Consider the following 27,810-nt stretch of genomic DNA (forward strand, 5'->3'; position numbering starts at 1 on the left):
TCCCTGTAATGTGACATCACTGTGTGTATTATCCCTGTGCTGTGACATCGCTGTGTGTATTATCCCTGTACTGTGACATCACTGTGTGTATTATCCCTGTACTGTGACATCACTGTGTGTTCTATCCCTGTACTGTGACATGACTGCTGCAGTTTTTGGAGAAGGTTGAGGTGTGGTTAAGTTTATAGCAAAAACCACGAAGACATGAAGGACACCGGACAGTAATGGCAAGAGGTGTACACTGATGACATAAAACTTTATTGATAAATGAACATGAACAGTATGTGACCCAAATTAATCACTTGGGACAGGGATAGTGAAATCCGGGAAGTTGATAATAAACCAATCTAAATCTTCTCTGTCCATTGAAAACACATGCACACTCAGCCAAGCTAAGCATGCATGTCTATGGCGGCTTGTTTGGCCCCATTCCTCGTACACATGCATCCTCTGTTCCCTGCTCTGCCATAGCTTTAAACTGCATTGGTGTCCTGAGGATTGGCAACTCAAGTCTCAAAACATTCCAATAGTTTTTGGACCCAGAGATTAAAGGGGGCCTCAAACAATTGCATAGGTTGCCTTAAGTTTAAATCCCCACTGAATAGCCAATTCGGTAGGGAAAGTAGCTGGAAGAACAGCGCCATTCTCTGTACGGTGTACAAACTGTGCTACTGCACCTCACATCCCATGCACTTGGATGCAGTAAGGAGGCCTGGCCACTACACAGAGGAAGGGACTAGAGGTTGATACGTGAGGGTCAGAAGTGTCAGATATATCCTATGAGTATATATCTAGGAGATGGAATACCCCTTTAAGCTGTGGTTTTCCTTCGAGCGATCATATAAATCAGAGACAGATGTCAGATTTTTACCGCTATGGATTACGCTGCTTGTGTAAATCTTTAATATAAACTCTCTGCGTTCTATATACAAAGTTTGTAGCATTTACAGATGGGAATACAGTATATATTATAGATCCCATAACGAGCGCCGCGGGACCGCACCATAGAGAATATCAACGCAGACATGTGCAGTTCATACTGATTGCCACTGGTGGGCGCCATATTCATACATAGCAATGGGTAATAACATGAAGAAGATGATTCATAACCACTGGACTCCATACAATACACGGATGATACCACAATCATGGATTCTTTATTGTATCCGTGCTCTAATAGGGCAGGATCTATAGCGCGGCCATCCTTATAATCCTCTCTTAGGAACAAAATGCAAGTAAATGGCAGTGAAGACTGACACGTACACAGGCAAGGCAGTGGTTAGGGCTATGACATAAACAGGATAGACGTACATGGTGTAACCTTATGTACAATATATATCACAGCCGTGTAGAGCGGAGAGTCGAGTTGTGATGATTGTGCAGTGAATTCCTTCCCAGATCCTCCGAGAATCGGGAAAATAGACAAGGCAACGTCGGTGAGGAGTAATAATATGTCCTGGGTGCAGTTCCACCTGTGAGTATAGTCAGAGTTGCGTTATCTTGTACTGCTCTTGAGTAATGTAGTCTATTCCATTATGCTGGTTCTGTTGGATCCTAACCCGGACTCCTGGGTCGGAATCCTTTAATAGATTGCATATTGTTGCAGTCCCAAAAAGAAAAATCAGGTTTATATTCCAGGATTGTAGCTTTTCCAAGGGCTCTTGGCTCCTTGTAATGAATTATTCTAAGAATTAAGCCAGATACATTCTACAGCCTGTAGTCAGAGACAGAGGGGAGGGGTTGTGAGCGGAAAGATGGAGTCCATGCATCGCTTGTAATTCAGAAAAGTGAGGTTTTCCTAAAGGATGCAGTGACTCCTTGCATTATATATATACAATGTATTACGTTTTGCATCCCCCTACGGGGAAGAGTTGGGTTTGTGAAATAAAATAACATTTGGTCTGTGCTTCACAGACTTAACACAATTGCTGGGAGAAAGCAGTGTGAGGATACGTCCCCATAGTGCACTTGGAGAGGCTACAACCCTGGAATATATATTCAATGATAAATTGCCAAGTGATCAGTTGTAATCTGCGTGGAAGCCTCACTGTAAGTATTAAAATTTTCCTGCAGCGCCCCCACAGGAGAAACGAAGCATTACACAATGTAGATTCAAGTCAATGGGGCTCATTTACTAAGGGTCCGCAGAACGCATTTCTGTCGGGTTTCCCAAATTTTACCGTTTTGCGCCGCATATAACTGGAGTTTTTGGCGCGGGCGATCGGATTTTGGCGCATTGGTGCCTGCTTTCATGTGACACAAATCAGGGGGCGGGCTGTCAGGCAATCCGACGGATTCGGACTACACGCGGGATTTAACATCTCAAATTGAGTCGCAAGCCAAGCACTTACATACACCAGGAAGAAGAAGGTGAACTCCTGCAGACCTGAGCGGGGAAGCAACACATGCAGGATAATGGGCGCACGATCTTGGTGAATTGCGCCGGACTTCACCTTCATCGGACAGTCCGGATCGGGGATCGCGACAGGACCGGGTAAGTAAATGTGCCCCAATGAGTTGCCTGTGTAATGTAGGACAAGTCCTCCCTTGGCATCAATCTCAACCCCTGTTCTTAATAGGGATAATCACACTTAAGCTTTTAAACTGGACATTCCCTTTAAGCCTCATAGACAATCAGTTGGGAGCAAAGCTTTGGATGCGACTAGAGCATAAGATGATTTAACTCAGGAAAAAGTATGCGGTAAGTGTACAGATATTATCTAGATGTAATGGGCTTTGGGGTCATTGTAGATCACAGGGTACAATGCTGTGCACCAGGCAGAGACAAGGAAGAGTCAATGGATGGTTGGGGAAGGGTCTGTAGTCCATGTGGTGGCCCAAGGCCTAGTCTTTATAGAGGGGTACGTAGTGTCCTGCAGGGGCTGGACCCCGTTACTCCTCACTCTCCCCTTCCCGCTGAGCAGTGGGTGGAGACTCTTCTTCCTGGTGCTGGTGTTGGTGGCGCCCAATGTTCTCGGCTGGGGATAGCGTGTCCTCCGCTGTGTTCAGGTAGACATTAAACATGGCTCCCTCCTGGCTCAGTTCCTTGCCACATGCCTGACAGCTGCATCGTAAGATCTTCTCCACCAGCTTGTCCACCCGAGGGACCTCTTCATTCCCGGGACACTCCAACGTGACCTGTGAGTCATGGGAGGCAGAGAAAAGTTCAATGTTCATGGTGGGGGTCTGCATTGCTATCAATCCAAAAACTAAGTCTTAAAGGGGGTGTCCATATTTTATATTGTCCCGCAAGATTTTGGGTTATGTCCCATTAAACCATACCTCCCAACCATCCTGGATTCAAGGGGGACATATTTTTGCGCCCGTCCTGGACAGCCATCACGCCAGGGATAAACCTATTGCCTGAGGCGAGTTGTATAGTATGGAACCTCTTTCCATCTCATCCAGCAGCAATAATCTGGTTATTTTTTGTAGTAAGTGGGTCCTCCGTGCTGCATCTGACACCCGTGCCAAGATTGGGTGTGAATAGACACCAATTATAGGTGTCACATTCTACTTTATAGCAGGTGACAACGCTCCTGATGCTGTCAGCCATTTTGCAGTAGTTGGTGTTGCCTGAGGTAAGAGACTCAACTCGCCTCATGGATGTACCACCCTGATCCACCTCCACCATAAGGGGTGCATTATATAGTATGGTGGTATTACAGTGTTTTGGTACACTAAAGATGGGGTTAGTGGCAGGTTATAGGTGATAGTATATGAAATACACCATCCATACTCACCACGTCCCACATGGACTTGGCCGGCATACACGAGTCGCAGTGCACCAGAGACTCCGTGGACTGAGGGAAGGTGTTAGGGACACTGTAACTGAAGCACTGACCCAGGCAGGCCCTAAATCCAAACACAAGAGACATGGTGACCACATCAGCGCAATAGTCCAAAAGTATCAACAAGATCGCTCCGCAATATCACTTAGTGTGAATAGTGGCCTATTCTGCAAGGCTCTCAATACTTGCTATCTCACAGTCATTCATGTAGAAAAAGATCATCCAAATTGTAATCTTTCCTGATGACTGAAGAAGGAGGAGCTTTCTCCGAAACGTCACACACAGATGGGTCGTTTGTTGTCTCGGTGAGAGCCATGAAAACTTAGCGTGGGTGGCATTTATATACGGACTATGGCATATTCAGACGGAGAAGGGCGATGTACTTGTGCCTTTTATGTCTTCTGAAATATTTACATTGAAAAATAAAAGATTTCAATTCGGATGGTCTTCACTGGTGGTATTCACTACTGACCAGAACTATAGATTTTTATTACAGTGGTTGGTGCTGTAATGGGGGCACTGTGGTTGGCAGTGTGATGAGGGCACTGTGAATGGTAGTGTGATGGGGCACCGTGGTTCATACAGTAATGGGGGTCACTGTGGTTGGCACTGATGGGGGCACTGTGGTTGGTAGTGTGATGAGGGCACTGTGGTTGGTGCTGTAATGGGGTCACTATGGTTCATACAGAAATGGGGGACACTGTGGTTGGCACTGATGGGGGCACTGTGGTTGGTAGTGTGATGAGGGCACTGTGGTTGGTGCTGTAATGGGGTCACTATGGTTCATACAGAAATGGGGGACACTGTGGTTGGCACTGATGGGGGCACTGTGGTTGGTAGTGTGATGAGGGCACTGTGGTTGGTGCTGTAATGGGGTCACTATGGTTCATACAGAAATGGGGGACACTGTGGTTGGTGCTGTAATGGGGACACTGTGAATGGTAGTGTGATGGGGCAGTGTGGTTCATGCAGTAATGGGGAAACTGTGGTTGACTCTGTAAAGGGGGCACTGTGGTTGGCAGTGTGATCAGGACACTGTGGTTGGTGCTGTAATGGGGTCACTATGGTTCATACAGTAATGGGGACACTGTGGTTGGTGCTGTAATGGGGGCACTGTGGCTGGTAGTGTGATGAGGGCACTGTGGTTGGTAGTGTGATGAGGGCACTGTGGTTGGCAGTGTGATTGGTAGTGTGATGGGGTCACTATGGTTCATACAGTAATGGGGGACACTGTGGTTGGCAATGTGATGGGGGCAATGTAGTTTATACTGCAATGGGGGCACTGTGGTTGGTGCTGTAAAGGGGAGACTTTTGTGGATACTGTAATGGGGACAATGTGGTTGGTGTTGTAATGGGGACACTGTGGTTGGTACTGAAATGGGGAGACTGTGGTTGGTACTGTAATAAGGAAACTTTGGCTAGACCTGGTATGAAGCCACTTTTGCAGGTACCATGAATTTACTGCCATTTGTAATGACATGGAGAACTGAGGGTGAACGAGCCAATAAATGTGATGAGGACACCAGATATTGTTATGGGGGGACTGCAGTGACACTATCAGTATTGTTATGGGGGGACTGGGGTCTACAATATTCATATCCAGTGTCACTACTATTGGAATACTGTATGTTACTGGTGCTGCTACATTGGCAGCCAGTATAATGTGGCCACTGTGTTAGGGGGGTACTACGATGGGAGACATCTGTCACTTACCTGTTCTGGATAGACTTTGACTCACAGCCGCTGTGCCCCACTATTTGTGTGATGTTCTTAGCCTCGCACCAGGCGCTCTTATCAGGGAACAGTGCCAACCGATTAATGGGTGGCGGAGCTCCGAATACCACAGCTGGAAGCAGAAAGCCAATCAGAAACCGGATCATCATCGACACCTAGAACTAGAGTCATTATCAGATCATTAGGGGGCAGTATTATAGGAGTGATATTCTAGTACATAGGGGGCAGTATTATAGTAGTTACATTCTTGTACATAGGGGGCAGTATTATAGTAGTTATATTCTTGTACATAGGGGGCAGTATTATAGTAGTTATATTCTTGTATATAGGGGGCAGTATTATAGTAGTTATATTCTTGTACATAGGAGGCAGTATTATAGTAGTTATATTCTTGTACATAGGGGGCAGTATTATAGTAGTTATATTCCTGTACATAGGGGGCAGTATTATAGTAGTTATATTCTTGTACATAGGGGGCAGTATTATAGTAGTTATATTCCTGTACATAGGGGGCAGTATTATAGTAGTTATATTCTTGTACATAGGGGGCAGTATTACAGTAGTTATATTCTTGTACATAGGGGGCAGTATTATAGTAGTTATATTCCTGTACATAGGGGGCAGTATTATAGTAGTTATATTCCTGTACATAGGGGGCAGTATTATAGTAGTTATATTCTTGTACATAGGGGGCAGTATTACAGTAGTTATATTCTTGTACATAGGGGGCAGTATTATAGTAGTTATATTCTTGTACATAGGGGCAGTATTATAGTAGTTATATTCTTGTACATAGGCGGCAGTATTATAGTAGTTACATTCTTGTACATAGGGGGCAGTATTATAGTAGTTATATTCTTGTACATAGGGGGCAGTATTATAGTAGTTATATTCTTGTACATAGGGGGCAGTATTATAGTAGTTATATTCCTGTACATAGGGGGCAGTATTATAGTAGTTATATTCCTGTACATAGGGAGCAGTATTATAGTAGTTATATTCTTGTACATAGGGGGCAGTATTATAGTAGTTATATTCTTGTACATAGGGGCAGTATTATAGTAGTTATATTCTTGTACATAGGGGACAGTATTATAGTAGTTATATTCTTGTACATAGGGGACAGTATTATAGTAGTTATATTCTTGCACATAGGGGGCAGTATTATAGTAGTTATATTCTTGTACATAGGGGGCAGTATTATAGTAATTATATTCTTGTACATAGGGGGCAGTATTAGAGTAGTTATAGTCTTGTACATAGGGGGCAGTATTATAGTAGCTATATTCCTGTACATAGGGGGCAGTATTAGAGTAGTTATATTCTTGTACATAGGTGGCAGTATTATAGTTGTTATATTCTTGTACATAGGGGGCAGTATTATAGTAGTTATATTCTTGTACATAGGGGGCAGTATTATAGTAGCTATATTCCTGTACATAGGGGGCAGTATTATAGTAGTTATATTCTTGTACATAGGTGGCAGTATTATAGTTGTTATATTCTTGTACATAGGGGGCAGTATTATAGTAGTTATATTCTTGTACATAGGGGGCAGTATTATAGTAGCTATATTCCTGTACATAGGGGGCAGTATTATAGTAGTTATATTCCTGTACATAGGGGGCAGTATTATAGTCGTTATATTCTTGTACATAGGAGGCAGTATTATAGTAGTTATATTCCTGTACATAGGGGGCAGTATTATAGTAGTTATATTCCTGTACATAGGGGGCAGAATTATAGTAGTTATATTCTTGTACATAGGGGCAGTATTATAGTAGTTATATTGTTGTACATAGGGGCAGTATTATAGCAGTTCTATTCTTGTACATAGGGGGCAGTATTATAGTAGTTCTATTCTTGTACATAGGGGGCAGTATTATAGTAGTTATATTCTTGTACATAGGGGTTGTATTATAGTAGTTATATTCTTGTACATAGGAGGAAGTATTATAGTAGTTATATCCTTGTACATAGGGGGCAGTATTATAGTAGTTATAGTCTTGTACATAGGGGGCAGTATTATAGTAGCTATATTCCTGTACATAGGGGGCAGTATTAGAGTAGTTATATTCTTGTACATAGGTGGCAGTATTATAGTAGTTATATTCTTGTACATAGGGGGCAGTATTATAGTAGTTATATTCTTGTAAATAGGGGGCAGTATTATAGTAGTTATATTCTTGTACATAGGGGGCAGTATTATAGTAGTTATATTCTTGTACATAGGGGGCAGTATTATAGTAGTTATATTCTTGTACATAGGGGGCAGTATTATAGTAGTTATATTCTTGTACATAGGGGGCAGTATTATAGTAGTTATATTCTTGTACATAGGTGGCAGTATTATAGTAGTTATATTCTTGTACATAGGGGGCAGTATTATAGTAGTTATATTCTTGTACATAGGGGGCAGTATTATAGTAGTTATATTCTTGTACATAGGAGCAGTATTATAGTAGTTATATTCTTGTACATAGGGGGCAGTATTATAGTAGTTATATTCCTGTACATAGGGGCAGTATTATAGTAGTTATATTCTTGTACATAGGGGGCAGTATTATAGTAGTTATATTCTTGTACATAGGGGGCAGTATTATAGTAGTTATATTCCTGTACATAGGGGGCAGTATTATAGTAGCTATATTCGTGTACATAGGTGGCAGTATTATAGTAGTTATATTCTTGTACATAGGGGGCAATATTAAAGTAGTTATATTCTTGTACATAGGAGGCAGTATTATAGTAGTTATATTCTTGTACATAGGGGGCAGTATTATAGTAGTTATATTCTTGTACATAGGAGCAGTATTATAGTAGTTATATTCTTGTACATAGGGGGCAGTATTATAGTAGTTATATTCTTGTACATAGGGGGCAATATTAAAGTAGTTATATTCTTGTACATAGGAGGCAGTATTATAGTAGTTATATTCTTGTACATAGGGGGCAGTATTATAGTAGTTATATTCTTGTACATAGGAGCAGTATTATATTAGTTATATTCTTGTACATAGGGGGCAGTATTATAGTAGTTATATTACTGTACATAGGGGGCAGTATTATAGTAGCTATATTCTTGTACATAGGTAGCAGTATTATAGTAGTTATATTCTTGTACATAAGGGGCAGTATTATAGTAGTTATATTCCTTTACATAGGGGGCAGTATTATAGTAGTTATATTCCTGTACATAGGGGGCAGTATTACAGTAGTTATATTCTTGTACATAGGGGGCAGTATTATAGTAGTTATATTCTTGTACATAGGGAGCAGTATTATAGTAGTTATATTCTTGTACATAGGGGGCAGTATTATAGTAGTTATATTCCTGTACATAGGGGCAGTATTATAGTAGTTATATTCCTGTACATAGGGGGCAGTATTATAGTAGTTATATTCTTGTACATAGGGGCAGTATTATAGTAGTTATATTCCTGTACATAGGGGGCAGTATTATAGTAGTTATATTCCTGTACATAGGGGGCAGTATTATAGTAGTTATATTCTTGTACATAGGGGCAGTATTATAGTAGTTGTATTCTTGAACATAGGGGGCAGTATTATGATATTTTTTTTCTATTTTTCATGGTAATTATGGCAGCCTCCAGCAGAGGTCACTCTGTTTCATAACTCATTTCATCATTCTTTTGTAGGAAGTAAAACTTCTGCCAAAACCACTGACCCCAGGTGACCTGCAAGTGTTCCTGTGCACTTCACTGCACTCCCCTACATAACAGGAACAGGCAGTCTTACTCCAAGAGAGCAAATGTGCACAGCCCAATGTAAAGGACCATGTATGACATATACAGTGGACAGTGGTTTGCATAAGTATTAAATATACAGCGGGTACAGAAAGTAATCAGACCTCTTTAAATTTTTCACTCTTTATTTCATTGCAGCCAAGTGGTGAGATCAAAAAAGTTTGTTATTTTGCTCATTGCACTGTTTCCATCTGGACCACATATATAATTATAATACAGGCGGTCCCCTACTTAAGGACACCCGACTTACAGACAACCCATAGTTATAGACAGACCCCTCTGACCTTTGGTGAATCTCTCTGAATGCTTTACTATAGTCCCAGACTGCAATGATCAGCTGTAAGGTGTCTGTAATGAAGATTTATTGATAATCCTTGATCCCATTACAGCAAAAAATGTTTAAACTACAATTGTCACTGGGGCAAAATTTTTTTTTGTCTCGAGCTACAATTATAAAATATACAGTTTCGACTTACATACAAATTCAACTTAAGAACAAACCTCCGGACCCTATCTTGTATGTAACCCGGGGACTGCCTGTATATACAGGAGATGCCGAGGTTATACCAGCTGTACATATATCATTATATACAGGAGATCCCCAGGTTATACCAGCTGTACATATATCATTATATACAGGAGATCCCCAGGTTATACCGGCTGTACATATATCATTATATACAGGAGATCCCCAGGTTATACCAGCTGTACATATATCATTATATACAGGAGATGCCAAGGTTATACCGGCTGTACATATATCATTATATACAGGAGATCCCCAGGTTATACCAGCTGTACATATATCATTATATACAGGAGATCCCCAGGTTATACCAGCTGTACATATATCATTATATACAGGAGATCCCCAGGTTATACCAGCTGTACATATATCATTATATACAGGAGATCCCCAGGTTATACCAGCTGTACATATATCATTATATACAGGAGATCCCCAGGTTATACCAGCTGTACATATATCACTATATACAGGAGATCCCCAGGTTATACCAGCTGTACATATATCATTATATACAGGAGATCCCCAGGTTATACCGGCTGTACATATATCATTATATACAGGAGATCCCCAGGTTATACCAGCTGTACATATATGATTATATACAGGAGATCCCCAGGTTATACCAGCTGTACATATATCATTATATACAGGAGATCTCCAGGTTATACCAGCTGTACATATATCATTATATACAGGAGATCCCCAGGTTATACCGGCTGTACATATATCATTATATACAGGAGATCCCCAGGTTATACCAGCTGTACATATATCATTATATACAGGAGATCCCCAGGTTATACCAGCTGTACATATATCATTATATACAGGAGATCTCCAGGTTATACCAGCTGTACATATATCATTATATACAGGAGATCCCCAGGTTATACCAGCTGTACATATATCATTGTATACAGAAGATCCCCAGGTTATACCAGCTGTACATATATCATTATATACAGGAGATCCCAAGGTTATACCGGCTGTACATATATCATTATATACAGGAGATCCCCAGGTTATACCGGCTGTACATATATCATTATATACAGGAGATCCCCAGGTTATACCGGCTGTACATATATCATTATATACAGGAGATCCCCAGGTTATACCAGCTGTACATATATCATTATATACAGGAGATGCTCAGGTTATACCAGCTGTACATATATCATTATATACAGGAGATGCCAAGGTTATACCGGCTGTACATATATCATTATATACAGGAGATCCCCAGGTTATACCAGCTGTACATATATATCATTATATACAGGAGATCCCCAGGTTATACCAGCTGTACATATATCATTATATACAGGAGATCCCCAGGTTATACCAGCTGTACATATATCATTGTATACAGGAGATCCCCAGGTTATACCAGCTGTACATATATCATTATATACAGAAGATCCCTAGGTTATACCAGTTGTACATATATCATTATATACAGGAGATCCCCAGGTTATACCGGCTGTACATATATCATTATATAAAGGAGATCCCCAGGTTATACCAGCTGTACATATATCATTATATACAGAAGATCCCCAGGTTATACCAGCTGTACATATATCATTATATACAGGAGATCTCCAGGTTATACCAGCTGTACATATATCATTATATACAGGAGATCCCCAGGTTATACCAGCTGTACATATATCATTATATACAGAAGATCCCCAGGTTATACCAGTTGTACATATATTATATACAGAAGATCCCCAGGTTATACCAGCTGTACATATATCATTATATACAGGGGATCCCCAGGTTATACCGGCTGTACATATATCATTATATACAGGAGATCCCCAGGTTATACCGGCTGTACATATATCATTATATACAGGAGATCTCCAGGTTATACCAGCTGTACATATATCATTATATACAGGAGATCCCCAGGTTATACCGGCTGTACATATATCATTATATACAGGAGATGCCCAGGTTATACCAGCTGTACATATATCATTATATACAGCAGATCCCCAGGTTATACCGGCTGTACATATATCATTATATACAGGAGATCCCCAGGTTATACCAGCTGTACATATATCATTATATACAGGAGATCCCCAGGTTATACCTGCTGTACATATATCATTATATACAGGAGATCCCCAGGTTATACCAGCTGTACATATATCATTATATACAGGAGATCCCCAGGTTATACCGGCTGTATATATATCATTATATACAGGAGATCCCCAGGTTATACCAGCTGTACATATATCATTATATACAGGAGATCCCCAGGTTATACCAGCTGTACATATATCATTATATACAGGAGATCCCCAGGTTATACCAGCTGTACATATATCATTATATACAGGAGATCCCCAGGTTATACCAGCTGTACATATATCATTATATACAGGAGATCCCCAGGTTATACCAGCTGTACATATATCATTATATACAGGAGATCCCCAGGTTATACCGGCTGTACATATATCATTATATACAGGAGATCTCCAGGTTATACCAGCTGTACATATATCATTATATACAGGAGATCCCCAGGTTATACCGGCTGTACATATATAATTACGGTATATACAGGAGATCCCCAGGTTATAACGGCTGTACATATATAATTACGGTATATACAGGAGATCCCCAGGTTATACCAGGATGGATAAATCTCCATGATAGTTAATCCCGTTCATATGGGACCAATTTTCAGTCACAGACATTTCTACAACAAATCTGCCACATGTGAATGGATCCTAACAATGACATGTTCCAGGCTCTTCCTGTGAGTCAGTGTGAGAAATTCTCCTCATACGTGTAAATAAATCTGGGACGCAGGTTCCTGGCAGCTGCGGGATGTTTCCCTGTACTCCATGACCCTGGACTGCGGCCCATGTCAGGATGTTTGTGTCTCCAGACCACAATGTACCAGGTGCTGGGCAGATAGTGAGCGCTAGGCCCGAGTAATACTGACACAGCGGCCATTGTGAGGAGACAAGAGCGCATTCATCACCACACAAGACACCACCAAACCATCAGCTACACGGCCAATGGTGGAGCCGAGTGATGTGCTGAGACACAGGACACGCTGAGATACAAAGGAGGTATCACACGTCATAGGATTAGATACACAGCTCAGCTAAACAGTATCCTACATCATAGTATTAGATACCACACCTCAGCAGACGGTATCACACATGATAGTATCACATGATACTGCGGCTAAGAAGAGAGTATCACACACAATGGGATTAGATACAGCAACTAAGCAGACAGTATCACACACAATGGGATTAGATACAGCGGCTAAGCAGACAGTATCACACACACTGGTATTGTATACAGCGGATAAGCAGACAGTATCACACACAATAAGATTAGATACACTGGCTAAGAAGACAATATAACACATGATGGGATTAGATACAGCGGCTAAGGAAACCGTATCACACATGATGGGATTAGATACACAGCTCAGCAAACCGTATCATGCATCATAGTAATAGATACAGCAGCCCAGCAGACATAATTAAACACAATGGGACACATTTACTTACCCGTCCTGCGTATTATCGCCGATCCGTATGTCCGACGATCCTGCGTGATTCACGTACCTCGTGTGCCCGATATCCTGCATGTGTCGCTTCCCCGCTGAGGTCTACCGAAGTTCACCTTCTTCCTCCCGATGCATGTAAGTGCATTGTCTTGCGACAGAATTTGAATTTTAGATCCCGCGCTCAGTCCGAATCAGTCGGGTTGTCCGACGGCCACGCCCCCCGGTTTGTGTCGCATGAAAGTCGGCACAATTGCGCCAAAATCTGCTCGCGTGCGCGAAAAAACCATGTTAAATGTGGCGAAAATCGGAAATATTCGGGAAACCCGACGGAATTGCGGTGTGCGGACCCTTAGTAAATGTGCCCCAATGGGATTAGATACACTGCTGAGCTGCTAAGCATGAGATTAGATACAGCGGCTCAGCAGACAGTATCACACATAATAGGATCAGATACTGTGGCTAAACAGACAGTATCACACATGATGAGATTAGATACAGTGGCTCAGTGGACAGTATCGCACACACAATAGGATTACATACAGCGGCTCAGTGGACAGTATCACACACACAATAGGATTAGATACAGCGCCTCAGTATCACACATAGGGGCTTATTTACTAAGGGTCCGCCGATCACACTTTTGCCGGATTTTCCGGCGTTTTCGGGGATTGCGCTGCTGTGACTTTAACTGGGGATTGTGTCGCAGCTGCGCCAGGTTTCATGTGACAGAAATCGGGGGGGGGGGGGTTGGTGCTGAATTGGTCTGAGCGCGGGTTTTAACGTTCAATTTGTGTCGCAAGACAATGCACTTACATGCACCAGGAAGAAGAAGATGAAGTCCGACCGATCTGAGCGGGGAAGCGACACATGCAGGATATCGGACGCACAATGTCAGTGAATCGCGGCACAGAGCATTATCGTTGGACAATGCACTTTCGGGGAACGCGCAGGACAGGTAAGTAAATGTGCCCCATAGTATGTGGCTTGTATGGGCTGTGATGGGGTCAGGGATTTGTCCATGTCTGGCGCAGTTATAGCCACAGCAATGGCGGCCCTGGTCCCTGGTATGTGGGGATTGTGGCCCTAAGGGGCCCCCAGGTGACTAATTTGTTGCCCTCTTGGATCCTGACAGTAATTTGCACAGAGGAACGTGTCTGTAAATTACCTTCACCTTCACATTCATGTACAGACAGTCTCATCTCACCCTGAGCAGGAATGTCCCGCAGCCTCGGGGCTGGAATTCACTTTGGCTGAACATAAAGCGCTTCAGTATCTCTCCATCTACAAGACTGATGTCTCCCCAAGACCAGAAACCTGCTTAACCCCTGAGTGTCTGAGGAGAAGCCTGGCACAGGGGGCTCATCCACAAGTCCCAGGAGTCATCCGATATTGGCCTCCTGGTACTTGTAGTACTGCGCTTTGTAAGACAGACAACTTTTTAAGGGGCCTGAGCCTTTAACGTGAGACAATTATGAGATGCCAGAGATAGATTGGGGTATCCGGAAGGGGCACTAGATTCTAGGTTTGACCTGTAATCGCTACAGAAATTCCTTCAAAAGTGAATAAAACAACATTGTCACCCAACTTTTCCTGATTCCTGAATGGTAAAAGAACGTGTTTGGTCAAATATAACCCCCCGTTTGGGTCTGAGTGATTTCCTAAGGGGGTAGTACCTGTTCTGTCCTAGTAACTTTCTCACCGTATTCATCACCACATCCCTGCGCTCCAGTAGTTATGTCTGCTACATATTCTACACATGGAGCTAAATCCCCAGTAATCCCAGAGAATGTACAGCCATTCCCCGATCCCCGTCTGGGAGCCTCTCCATAGTCATGTGGGATCTGCACTGATGAGGAACCTCCAGACCACAACATCCACATCATTATCATCAGCCACTAATAGCACAACCCAAAATTACCGTCCATCACCTCACAGAAGGATTTCAATGCCAGATGTAAGAAACAATCCTATAAAAAACAATGGGATCAGTACTTCAGAACCACACCAGAGGGAAAGCGACGGACATATGTGAACAATGCCTTATCGAGGGACATAATGGCAGACATGTGTATTGTCACCTATATAATAATAATAATAATAATAATCCTGATATCCTCTCTGTTACCAGGTTGAGTCTTATTAACCTCCGACCTGGGTGCTGTATATACCACTAGGAGCACGGGACTGGGTGCTGTATGTACCACTGGGAGCACAGGACTGGGTGCTGTATGTACCACTGGGAGCACAGGACTGGGTGCTGTATGTACCACTGGGAGCACGGAACTTTTAAAGGCTTTTAAAATTATGCAAGTGAGCCTGAGGGGCTCTGGGCTGCATAGGAGGATTATTTGCATAATTTTAAATAATAATAATTAATTCTTAAAGCCTTTTTTCCAAAAACAACAGCATAAGACGCTAAAAGAAGAGCGGATCCTGCCAGAGGGGGTATGTACACACACCAGTATGTAAGTGTCATCCTAGTGGTAGATGTAATGTACATTTACTTTAAGGACATGTCCTGGCACAGGAGTCAAATGTCCCTGGACACTCATCTAATTCAGAGAAGAAAGAAAAATTATATATCCGATACCTCAGCAAATAATGGATGAAGGGGCTGATCTTAAAGGCATGACCACCATGACCTCTTTGACCCAATATGGCAAAGACGACCATGATTGTCTCAGGAATCAATTGTCACAATCGGATTTGTAATTTCTCTTGTGGTTCTAAAGTTCTCAACACAGAAAGTTGCAACAACAACCATAAAGGGTCCCTGTGATGTACAGCTATATGATGTGGCGCTGGATCCAATCCTTTTGAACCCGCATGAGAATCTATGGAGAATCTCTGCGTTGATAACTATAGAACCACAAGAGAAATTATACATCTGATGGTGGCGCTCGATTCCCTCTCCAGGCGACCAGGATGAAACACTGTATGCAAATGAGCCTGAGGGGCTCCATTAACATCTATGGAGTCTGGAGCCCCTCAGGCTCATTTGCATACAGTCCTTCATCCTGATGGTAAATGCCCTTTAAAGGGGCTGTCCAGTATTAGAAGTGGATGACAGCATCACATCTGCACATATCTACCTGGTATTTCAGCTTATCCAGTGGGTAAGGAAAGTATTCGGACCCCTTTAAATTTTTCAATCTTAGATCCATTGCAGCAAATTGGGGAGATCAAAAAAAAGTTTGTTTTTTTGTTCATTAATGCACACACCATCTTGACAGAAAAACAGAAATGTAGATATTTTGCTATTTTATTAAACAAGAAAATCTTAAATATCTTACGGTCATAAGTATTCAGCCCCTTTGCTGTGACACATTTAACTCACATGCTGTCCATTTTCTTCTGATCCTCCTTGAGATGGTTTTACTCCTTCTTTGGAGTCCAGATGTGTTTAATTAAACCAATTGGACTTGATTAGGAAAGGCTCACACCTGTCTATATAAGACCTCACAGCTCACAGTGCATGGTAGAGAATCATGAGGTCTAAGGAACTGCCCAAGGAGCTCAGAGACACAATTGTGACAAGACACAGATCTGTCCAAGGTTACACAAGTATTGCTGCAACACTCAAGGTTCCCAAGAGTGCAATGGCCTCAATAATCCATGAATTGAATAAGTTTAGGATAAACATGGCTCTTCCTCCACCTGACTGTCCAGCCAAGCTAAGCCATTGTTGGAAAAAAGCTTTGGTGAGAGAGGTTAAGAACCCCAAGATCCCTGTGGCTGAGCTGCAGAGATGCAGGAGGGAGATGAGAATCACCTATCACTGCAGCCTCCTGTAGTCAGGGCTTTATGGCAGAGTCTGGAAGCTTCTCCTCAGTGCAAGACATGAAAGCCGCATCCAGTGTGCAAAACACATGAAGGATCCCAGACTACGAGGAATAAGATTCTCTGCTCTGATGAGATGAAGATTGAACTTTTTGGTGTTAATTCTAAGCGGTGGAGAAAACCCGGCGCCGCTCATCACCTGCCAAATACAATCCCAGCAGTGACACATGGGGGGCAGCATCAGGCTATGGGGGGGACAGGACCACCGGGTGTAATGGAAGGAAAGATGAATGTGGCCAAGTACAGAGATATCCTGGATGAGAACCTCTTCCAGAGGCTCCGGACCTTCCAACAAGACAATGACCCTAAGCTCAAAACAGAGGCTTCAGAACATCTCTGTGACCATTCCTGACTGGCCCAGCCAGAGCCCAGACCTAACCCCAATGGAGCTTCTCTGGAGAGACATGAAAATGGCTTCCACCAATGTTCCCCATCCAACCCGAGGGAACTGGAGAGGATCTGCAAGGAAGAGGCAGAGGATCCCCAAATCCAGGGGTGAGAAACTTGTAGCATCTTCCCAAGAAGACACCAGCTCCAAAGCTTCTACTCAACACTGAGCAAAGGGGCCGAATACTCATCCCCGGGGGGGGCCAAATACTCATCACCGAGGGAGATTTCAGTTATTCTAGTTTAATAAATTAGCAAAAATATCTACATTTATGTTATTTTCTGTCAATATGTGAGCAAAATAAAAAAAAGAGTGAAAAATGTAAAGGGGTCTGAATACTTTCCGTGCCCACTATATATAGGGCTGAGCTGCAATGCCAGGAGACAGCTATGGACAGGGGTGGCCCTGTATTAAAAAGGAAAAAAACCATGTTACACTGTATATACAATTATAACCAATATTATTTATGGACCAGCAGAGAGAAGAGATGTATCAGACATTGGGCACCCGTATGCTGCAACACTTCCTATCTATTAGCTGTATTAACCCCTTCTGCTGTGCCGGGGTCTGACAGGATGTCCCCCATTACTCTCCACACTCCCAGAAGGCACCGGAACCACCGCACTCCGCACAGATGTGCAGCACAACTCCCAGCATCCTCCCCCCAGCCTTCCCCTCCACATCCCAAACTCCAGACTCAACCTGTTTCCCATGACCCAAACTCCCTGAAGTCACTTCCCCCAATAATAAAATATGGAAATTATGAGCTCTTTGTTTTTGATCCAAAGTCACAAGACAAATTCTAAAAGCAGAACATGAAGCGAGTATTAAAAAGGGAATAATAATCCCCCCCACCATATCCTGTCATAATGTTATAGAGCAGGACGAGCTGAGCAGTTTGTACAATGTCCTATCTACTGTATGTTACACTAGTTATATTCCTGGACATAGGGGGCAGTATTACAGTAGTTATATTCCTGTACATAGGGGGCAGTATTATAGTAGTTATATTCTTGTACATAGGGATTAGTATTATAGTAGTTATATTCTTGTACATAGGAGGCAGTATTATAGTAGTTATATTCTTGTACATAGGGGGCAGTATTATAGTAGTTATATTCTTGTACATAGGGGGCAGTATTATAGTAGTTATATTCCTGTACATAGGGGGCAGTATTATAGTAGTTATATTCTTGTACATAGGGGTAGTATTACAGTAGTTATATTCCTGTACATAGGGGGCAGTATTATAGTAGTTATATTCCTGTACATAGGGGGCAGTATTATAGTAGTTATATTCTTGTACATAGGGGGCAGTATTATAGTAGTTATATTCTTGTACATAGGGGCAGTATTATAGTAGTTATATTCCTGTACATAGGGGGCAGTATTATAGTAGTTATATTCTTGTACATAGGGGGCAGTATTATAGTAGTTATATTCCTGGACATAGGGGGCAGTATTATAGTAGTTATATTCTTGGACATAGGGGGCAGTATTATAGTAGTTATATTCTTGGACATAGGGGGCAGTATTATAGTAGTTATATTCTTGGACATAGGGGGCAGTATTATAGTAGTTATATTCTTGGACATAGGGGGCAGTGTTATAGTAGTTATATTCTTGTACATAGGGGCAGTGTTATAGTAGTTATATTCTTGGACATAGGGGGCAGTATTATAGTAGTTATATTCTTGTACATAGGGGGCAGTATTATAGTAGTTATATTCCTGTACATAGGGGGCAGTATTATAGTAGTTATATTCTTGGACATAGGGGGCAGTATTATAGTAGTTATATTCTGGTACATAGGGGGCAGTATTATAGTAGTTATATTCTTGTACATAGGGGGCAGTATTATAGTAGTTATATTCCTGTACATAGGGGGCAGTATTATAGTAGTTATATTCCTGTACATAGGGGGCAGTATTAGAGTAGTTATATTCTTGTCCATAGGGGACAGTATTAGAGTAGTTATATTCTTGTCCATAGGGGACAGTATTAGAGTAGTTATATTCTTGTCCATAGGGGGCAGTATTATAGTAGTTATATTCTTGTACATAGGGGGCAGTATTATAGTAGTTATATTCTTGTACATAGGGGGCAGTATTATAGTAGTTATATTCCTGTACATAGGGGGCAGTATTATAGTAGTTATATTCTTGTACATAGGAGGCAGTATTATAGTAGTTATATTCTTGTACATAGGGGGCAGTATTATAGTAGTTATATTCTTGTACATAGGGGGCAGTATTATAGTAGTTATATTCTTGTACATAGGGGCAGTATTATAGTAGTTATATTCTAGTACATAGGGGGCAGTATTATAGTAGTTATATTCTAGTACATAGGGGGAAGTGTTGTAGTAGTTATTTTCTTGTACATAGGGGCAGTATTAAGTTAATAAAATGTTCTACATGGGTGGTTTTGTGGTACATAATTTCTTAGGTTGTAACGCTGTAGTTCATCCTTTCAATCAGTATGAGAAGTCCAGACTTTGCAGTGAATTTACACTTTGTGTAGGATGTAGCAGATACTTTTGTGCCCTCTGTGATACAATGTTAATCATAAGGAGACTCTGTTGTAGCTACGATACATTGTTATAACTACGTGGCACATGCTGGAGGTGTTATAAGGATATGTTTGTTATCAGCACCGGAGAATTTTGGCAGGAAGAAGCAAAAAATTGCGCAATGTGAGGTTTTATATGTTATTAATATCTCTATAAAATGTAAATATTATAAAACATGGGAAAAGAATAATGTTACCGGCAATGCTTAAAGGAAACATTACTTGGCGGGGGTATGGGGTTTCTGGTGCCCGGGGACGGACCCAGTTTTAGATTAAAGGGGCAGACACTGAAATTACATCTACAAGAAACGAGATACAAAGTAACAGTGTAGGAAGTTATATTTTGCAATAACAAAAATACAACCTAATGTGATAATGTGAGTAGTTTGTGGCTACGTATTATTAGAAAATTAGAGAGAATTAGTATAGATACTACACAAATCCCAAGACGTCCATTCAGAGAGTCACCCGTACAAGGAATAATCACTGAAGCTTCAAAAGACGTTATACTGTGCTTGTTACAAAGCTGATGCTCAGATTAAGTCTAGGCAGCAGGTTTGCAGCCACATTCACCTATAGACGTCTTCATTAGTCTCCCAATATGTGGAGGACACGTAGAGAATTAGTATAGATACTACACAAATCCCAAGACGTCCATTCAGAGAATCACATGTAAAAGGAATCATCGTTGAAGCTTCAAAAGACGTTATACTGTGCTTGTTACAAAGCCGATGCTCAGATTATGTCTAGGCAGCAGGTTTGCAGCCACATTCACCTATAGACGTCGTCATCAGTCTCCCAATATGTGGAGGACAGGTGTGTTTATGTTGCAATGGGCCCAAATTTGCACCTTGTAAGAGCCAATTATATTTTGGAGCAAATAACGGATGCACTATGATCCCTCAATTTCCACTTTTTATAAAAGTTTCAATATTAAGAATCTTAGGATAAGAAATTGATAAATTCCACACACACTCGCGCCATTTATTAGGTTAAATATCTAAAATGTTTATTTATTTATTTTAAAAGAGACAAAAAAAAATTTTTTTTTAACAATTTGAAAAAAAAAAAATTCTATATATTCCGGACATGGTTATGACACGTAAAGTTTGAAGCGTTGGAAGATATCAGATCTTTTACAGTTTGGGGGGGGGGGGGGGGGATATTGGATAAACCTATGGCGTGACCATCATCTGGATGTAGCAGCAGGTCATCTTTCACTAAATTAATCCCCGTGATTAAGGGAGGTTTAGGTTTGGACACATGTTGGGGTAATAATTTTCAATATGGGTAGTTCTCTAAACTCAGGGGTGGATTAGAGGAAGTTTTTGTTAATCTTCGGTAATATGGAAGGGGTTAATCTTCCTCAGGATTTGGGGGTGCAGGAGAGGGAAGATTGCAAACGTCCTAGTGAAATATTTAGTAGACTGATACATTAAATAATTTCAGGGCGGATTATATCAAAATTAAAGGAATTTTATATTTTTGTGCAAATAGTAAGTTGCTAAATTAGAAGGAATAGGGTTTACTACAGTTTGGAGAAAGGCAACAATGTTATTTTTAACAAAGCACATATAGTTCTCATTAGTAGGTGTGGGGAGGGGGGGTGGGGGTTATATACACCCTCCCCAAAATTATCGGACACATGTATGAATGACTATGTGAAAAAATGGGAATTCAGGGTTAGATGGGGGGGGGGGGGCAGGTAAATGGAGGGCACGGGCCGGGAGAACGGATTATTATTACTACTAATTATATATACTGTGGTTCAGGTCAGGTGACTATATCTATATGATGCTTGCTCAGCACTTGCCGGGATGAGTCAGGTCTCTATAGCAGAGTAATTGGCCAATTTTGGGAATATTTAGTTCAGAACTGACGCCACAAAGAAGTAAATAGCGTTTTTTTTTGGTAAACTCTAAGAATGATCCTTTGTTACAATGTACCTCCAGATTTCATAGTGACATATTAAAAGGGACAGGCAATCATTCTGAAAGATGCGAGTGAAGTTTAGGAAAGGGAGGGATGTCCTATAGAGGGGTCTTCTACCTTAAAACAGTCAATTGTGTGAGACCTCATTATCAGCCATCAGAGGGTTAACCAAAATAGTAAGAGGGATCTTCTTTACTACCAGTACAAACGTAGACCAGATGAAATGTAGAACAAGAGCTGCTTGCTCCAAGAGCTTAACATCTAATGCTCTACTGCCTGCAAGGAAGGAGCCTCCAGATACAAAGAGTATTGTGATACAGTGATAAGGGGAAACCGAAGGAGACCCCCAAGAAGAGGAGGAAAAGTGAACTTACCGGGAGGAGAGTCAGAGGGAATTCCATACAGTGATCCCTAAGGCTTACAATCCATCCAGGGTTAGTGTCAGGCTGCAAAACAAGGACCCCAGTAAATAGAGAGGGAGCAGGCAAGGGGAGAGCTGTCTCCTCTGCAGAACACAAGTCAGCACTGAACCCGCCTCTCCTAATAGGGAAAAGACATCCAAAATCCTCCTCTGCCCACTCCTGGAGGAGAAGGGGGGATAGGCAGCTGTGTGCACAGTCCTTGGGACCAACATCAAGAGCGCAGTCCCAGCATCTCAGAGCGGTGGGACTGCAGGGTGCAGGTACTGGCTGATACTGGAGGGGAGGGATGGGGTGGTGGGTGGGTGGGTGGGGTGCCATCTGCTTGTGGTCTCTTGTCTCTAGGAATTTCATCATCACTTCTGCTAAAAAGTCAAAGTAATAATTGAGGAATTCCTGGCTGGACACTTTGGCACCAAAACCCCATCCCGTGTATTGGGGGCTATAGGCTGTGCTTAAAGGGGTGGTCGTAAAAGAGCATAGGCTGCAGTTTGACTTCCTTATACAAGGAGAAGTTCTGAAACTTTTGCACACATGTAGTATTTTTTTCAGTTCTCTGCTTGCTGTCAGTGACTGGGAACACTAAAGTTTGCACCTAGTGGAGAAAAATCAGGTCCTTGAGTTCTTTACTATGTAGCAGCAAAGAAAATAGAAACTTTTTTCTCCTCTGTTTGTTACAATGTATCAGGGGAGCTTTGAGGCCAGTATTGACTATGGTTTAAACTGCTGGAAAAATAGTCATCAATGAGTAGTAAAAAGTCATGGGAGAACTTGAAAAAGTTAAGACAGTGAAACAAAAAGTATAAAAAAAAAAGTTGCAGAACTTTTTATTCTACAATAATTAAATGTATGACATTGACCTCATGGCTACAGTTTCCTATGTATTTATGCAAGTGAAATTCTGGAGGTTCTATCCCCAGTCCAGACAGAACGGGAAGTGATGACGTCCCATACACTGTGCATGAGACTCACTGGTCTCATTGGTAACATACCATTAATTCAGACGTGACCAGTGATCTACTACCAGGATGATAGACTATGCAAATGAACCTGAGGGGCTCCAGGCTCCATTATCGCCTATGAAACCTGGAGCCCCTCAAGCCGATTTGCATAAAGCCCTTCATCCTGGTGGTAGATCCCCTTTAAATAACATGATCATTCACAGTTTGATAAGAACCTATTCATCAGAGACTGGGGAGCTGCTAATGGAACCAAAGACCAATCTCCCAAAGTTAAAATGTATGTTTTTGTTTTCTAGTTTTAGAGAAACCCTGTTCTTTCAGCAACTGCTTTCCTGATCAATATATGTGCACTCTGCTCCTGTACACAAAATTAGCATATATTCATATATATACTCAAGTATAAGCCTAGTTTTTCGGCCCAAAAAAAAACGTGCTGAAAACCCTAACTCGGCTTATACTCGAGTAAAAAAAATAGGTTTTACCAGGTTTGTGTGGTAAAATTAGGGGCCTCGGCTTATATTCAAGTATATACTGTGTAATCCTTATGAGTCAGGACAGGTTACTCCAGAGCGCAAATGTTGTGGTCCTATTAAATAAAGTATATCTGTAGATATCAGATATCTGTCAGATGATTCCAGATTTTACCAAATACAATGGTTATCGTCCAGTATTTTCACCATTCCTCATGTAGAGATAAGAAGTGACAGATGAAGGGTTAATAATGGCATTAAATTAGTGGCTGGGGTACAACTGCAGGCAACAAATGACTTCTTATGAGTCGAGATAACATGTAGTGATCATTCCCGGCCAATAGATGGCAGCAGTACACCCATTCATCCAGCACCAGACAGTGCGCCCATTAGGTGCCCCCTCATGGGTTAGAGGGGAAAGTGCTGGGTCTACCCAGGAAGAATGATGGGAGTTGTATTATACGTTCTGGATAAACTCTTCCCAAGTCAACTCTCAGTGGTGTAATACTCTGCAGGATATATCACTTTGTATGGATCAGGTAGTAAAAGAGAAATGCGGCTCTCTAGAGGTCAGAAGTGTAATAATCTGCAGAATATATCACTGTATAGATCAAGAGCACAGTGCAATGTTCTGCACATGCCTAGACAGCTCAGTTTAATAATCATCTGCAGAATTATTCACCAGGTACCCTGTCTCCGAGTACAGGAGCAATGCTCTGCAGATCACTAGAGAGGTCATAGCCAGCAGTGAATATGTAGAGGAGGCAGTGGACACGTCTATAGAGGTCAGTGGTGTAATCATCAGCAAAATTTATCATCAGATACCTGTTGCAGGGTCCAGGAGCAATGCTCTGCAGTTCCTTGTAGAGGTCAGTGGTGTAATATGTATATGTCAAGAGGTAGAAAGGACAGAGCAATGATCTGCACACGTCTAGAGAGGTTTGTGGTATAATAATCTGTAGGTCTCTTGGGGCCAAGGGACCTGCAGAGTATATCACTAGGTTTCAGTCATGAGGTACAGGTGCAATGATCTGCAGATCTCTGGAGAGGTCATGGTGTAATCAGCAGACTGTGTATAGGTCATGGAGTAGGAGTTGGTGCAAGGATCTGCACATGTCTAGAGAGATCAGTGGTGTAATCATCTGCAGAATAAATCACCAGGTCCCGTCTCAAAGAGTAGGAGAAATGTTCTGCAGATCTCTAGAGAGGTCAGTGATATACACAGTCCGCTGATTATTACATGTCAAGAGATAGAGGGTGCGGCGCAATGATCTGCACATTACTCCAGAGGTTTGTGTAAAGGCAGTCCCGGGGTTACGTACAAGATCGGTTCTGTAGGTTTGTTCTTAAGTTGAATTTGTATATAAAAGTCAGAACTGTATATTTTATAATTGTAGCTCCACCCAAATTATTTTGGGTCTTTGTGATAACTGGATTTTAAAAATGTTGTGTTGTCATAAGAATCAGTATTAACACTAAAGCTTCATTACAGACACCTGTGATAACTGTTACAGCTGATCATTGTAGCCCAGGACTAAAGTACAATAAATTACCAATATCCAGAGGTCCGTTTGTAACTAGGGGTCGTATGTAAGTCGGGTGTTCTTAAGTAGGGGACCTCCTGTATATTAATTTGTAGTAATGTATAGATCTCTAGAGGTCAGAGGTGTGATCTGTGTAGGGGAAGAGGTGCAATGTTCTGCAGGTCTTATGAGAGGACAGTGGTTTAATATTCTGCATGATATATCTGTCGAGCAGAAGAGCAATGCTCTGCAGATCTCTAAAGTGCATCATCTGCAGAATATGTCACAACGTAAAGGGGGGAAGGGCAAGTAATGTCATGTGTTTAAGCATAGGTCAGTAGTGTAATAATCTGCAGAATACATCACCATTTATCTATGAGCAGGTAGAGCAATGCTCTGCAGATCTTTAAAGTTCAGTAGTATTATCTGCAGAACATGTCACGATGTAAAGAGGGGGGGCAAAGTAATGTCCTGTGTTTTACCAAAGGTCATTAGGGTAATCGTCTGCAGAATAGATCACCAATTATCTATCAGGAGGTAGAGCAATGCTCTGCAGATCTCTGAAAAAGGTCAAACGGTGTAATAATCTGCTGAATGTGGAAACATTTAAGGGGGCTCTTCCCATTAAACCTGTGGGATAACAGACTGGAATTGGAGGAAGGAATGCCCCAAAACGGAGGCGCAGGGACACCGGACTGCACCCCGCAAACTCCCTAAGGGCAGGGACTGGCGGGATACGGTGATCGGCTACCATGTAGGAACCATACTGTAACACTGAACACATAAAATGTAACAATTTTTTTTACGGATTTCTCAGAATTTACTTAGAAAACAGAGACGAGACACGAAGGTAATTACAGATTTGTATCTTTATTACCCTAAATGTTGTGACAGCGAATAGAAAACAAATGAGCGAGACCCCGGAGAAATCCTCATGTACATCCTGCAGGGGGGGGGATCCAGATGTCCGGCTGCTCACTGATCCTGCAACGAGACCACATGCCGAGATTTAAAGGGGCGCGCGCCCATGAACATAGCGACCAGTCCTGCCCCCCTTGTGCCCCCTTGCGATTGGCCATCTAGTGATCCCTTTAAGAAGCCGTGGGTTGGGGGGGTAAGGGGGCTACTTCTCTGCTAGGAATAACTGTTCCCTAATAGTTTCCACACGGTTCCCCGGCAGCTATTAAATAATTAGGCAGTTAGCGGTCCTTGCGCCATTAACCACCACAACACATTTGGAGGTAATTAGGGATTTAACCGTTCCGGGCCCCTGCACATTCTGACGGAGGTCTCGCTTTGTAATGTTCCAAAAATTCTCTAAAAATTAAAACAAAAAATAAAAGTTGGGAGGGTGGGGAGGCTGGACCAGACTTTTACAGCCATTTACACCCCATTGTAATAAATCCACTCACTGCCCTACGACGGACACCGGGACGTTACATTTGTTGCGATTATTTTACAAAAAAATGTGCCATTCATTAAAAAAAAATTCCTTAAATGGAACACGCGAGTCTGTAAGCAGCACTGAACATACGAAACTGCAGACTGTGTTAAGTATTGTCCCTGCAGAGACATGTAATCATAGCTTTGTGAGATTTTAGTAGCAGCAGGACTGTGATATATGGGTTTTTATTACAGGATTGTAGCTGGACTGGGGGGCCTGGTGTGCGAGAGCTCTTCTCTTCAGACTCCTAGCAAGAGCACACAGATCACACACACAGTTGTACCAGAGACCTCCACATACAAATACAATCCTGCAATATAAATGCATATTTCATAGTTCTGCTGCTACTAATACACACACAGGTATGGTTACACGGATCTACAGTGACAATACCCAACACTAGCAGCAGAAAAAACACAGCAGTGCGAGGAGGACACACCTCCAAGTTCACTTGGAGAAGCTACAGTCCTGTAATACGCATCCATATTTCACAGTCCTGCTGCTACTAACAAACACAGAGGTAGGATTACACAGATCAATGGGGACAATACCTAACACTAGCTGCAGAAAGTACAGCAGTGTGAGGACACCTCTCATGTGGCCTTGGAGAAACTACAATCCTGTAATATGAATCCATATTTCACAGTCCTGCTGCTACTAACACACACACTATATATATATATATTATTGTCCCTGTAGATCTTGAGTAATTATATCCGTGTGTGGGTGTGTTGTTAGCCAAGACTGAAAAATTCATATTACAAGCTTGTAGCTTCTTCAAGAGCACTGGAGAGGTGTGTCCTCACACTGCTGTGCTCTCTGCAGCTAGCGTTAGGTAATGTCCCTATAGATCTGTGTAATCCTACCTCTGTGTGTGCAAGTAG

General features: G+C 41.9%; 2 protein-coding genes across 2 annotated transcripts in view; both read right to left on the reverse strand.

Annotated features, from left to right (window-relative positions):
• Positions 1–237: 237 nt before the first annotated feature.
• Positions 238–22,789, reverse strand: NBL1 (NBL1, DAN family BMP antagonist). The gene is made up of 4 exons (XM_072155204.1): positions 22,483–22,789; positions 5,505–5,686; positions 3,744–3,855; positions 238–3,138 (listed from the first exon to the last, which is right to left on the reverse strand). The coding sequence occupies exons 2-4, from the start codon at positions 5,672–5,674 to the stop codon at positions 2,893–2,895; spliced, it is 528 nt and encodes a 175-aa protein (XP_072011305.1). The 5' UTR covers positions 5,675–5,686; positions 22,483–22,789; the 3' UTR covers positions 238–2,892.
• Positions 22,790–26,333: 3,544 nt separating this feature from the next.
• MICOS10 (mitochondrial contact site and cristae organizing system subunit 10) overlaps positions 26,334–27,810 on the reverse strand; it is a 32,773-nt gene continuing 31,296 nt past the window's right edge. Inside the window, exon 4 of the mRNA XM_072155205.1 lies at positions 26,334–26,466. Within this exon, the coding sequence (XP_072011306.1) occupies positions 26,458–26,466 (9 nt within the window). The 3' untranslated portion in view covers positions 26,334–26,457. The remainder of the gene's footprint in view (positions 26,467–27,810) is intronic.

The sequence above is a fragment of the Engystomops pustulosus genome, chromosome 6, assembly GCF_040894005.1.
Source record: "Engystomops pustulosus chromosome 6, aEngPut4.maternal, whole genome shotgun sequence".
Lineage (NCBI taxonomy): Eukaryota > Metazoa > Chordata > Amphibia > Anura > Leptodactylidae > Engystomops > Engystomops pustulosus.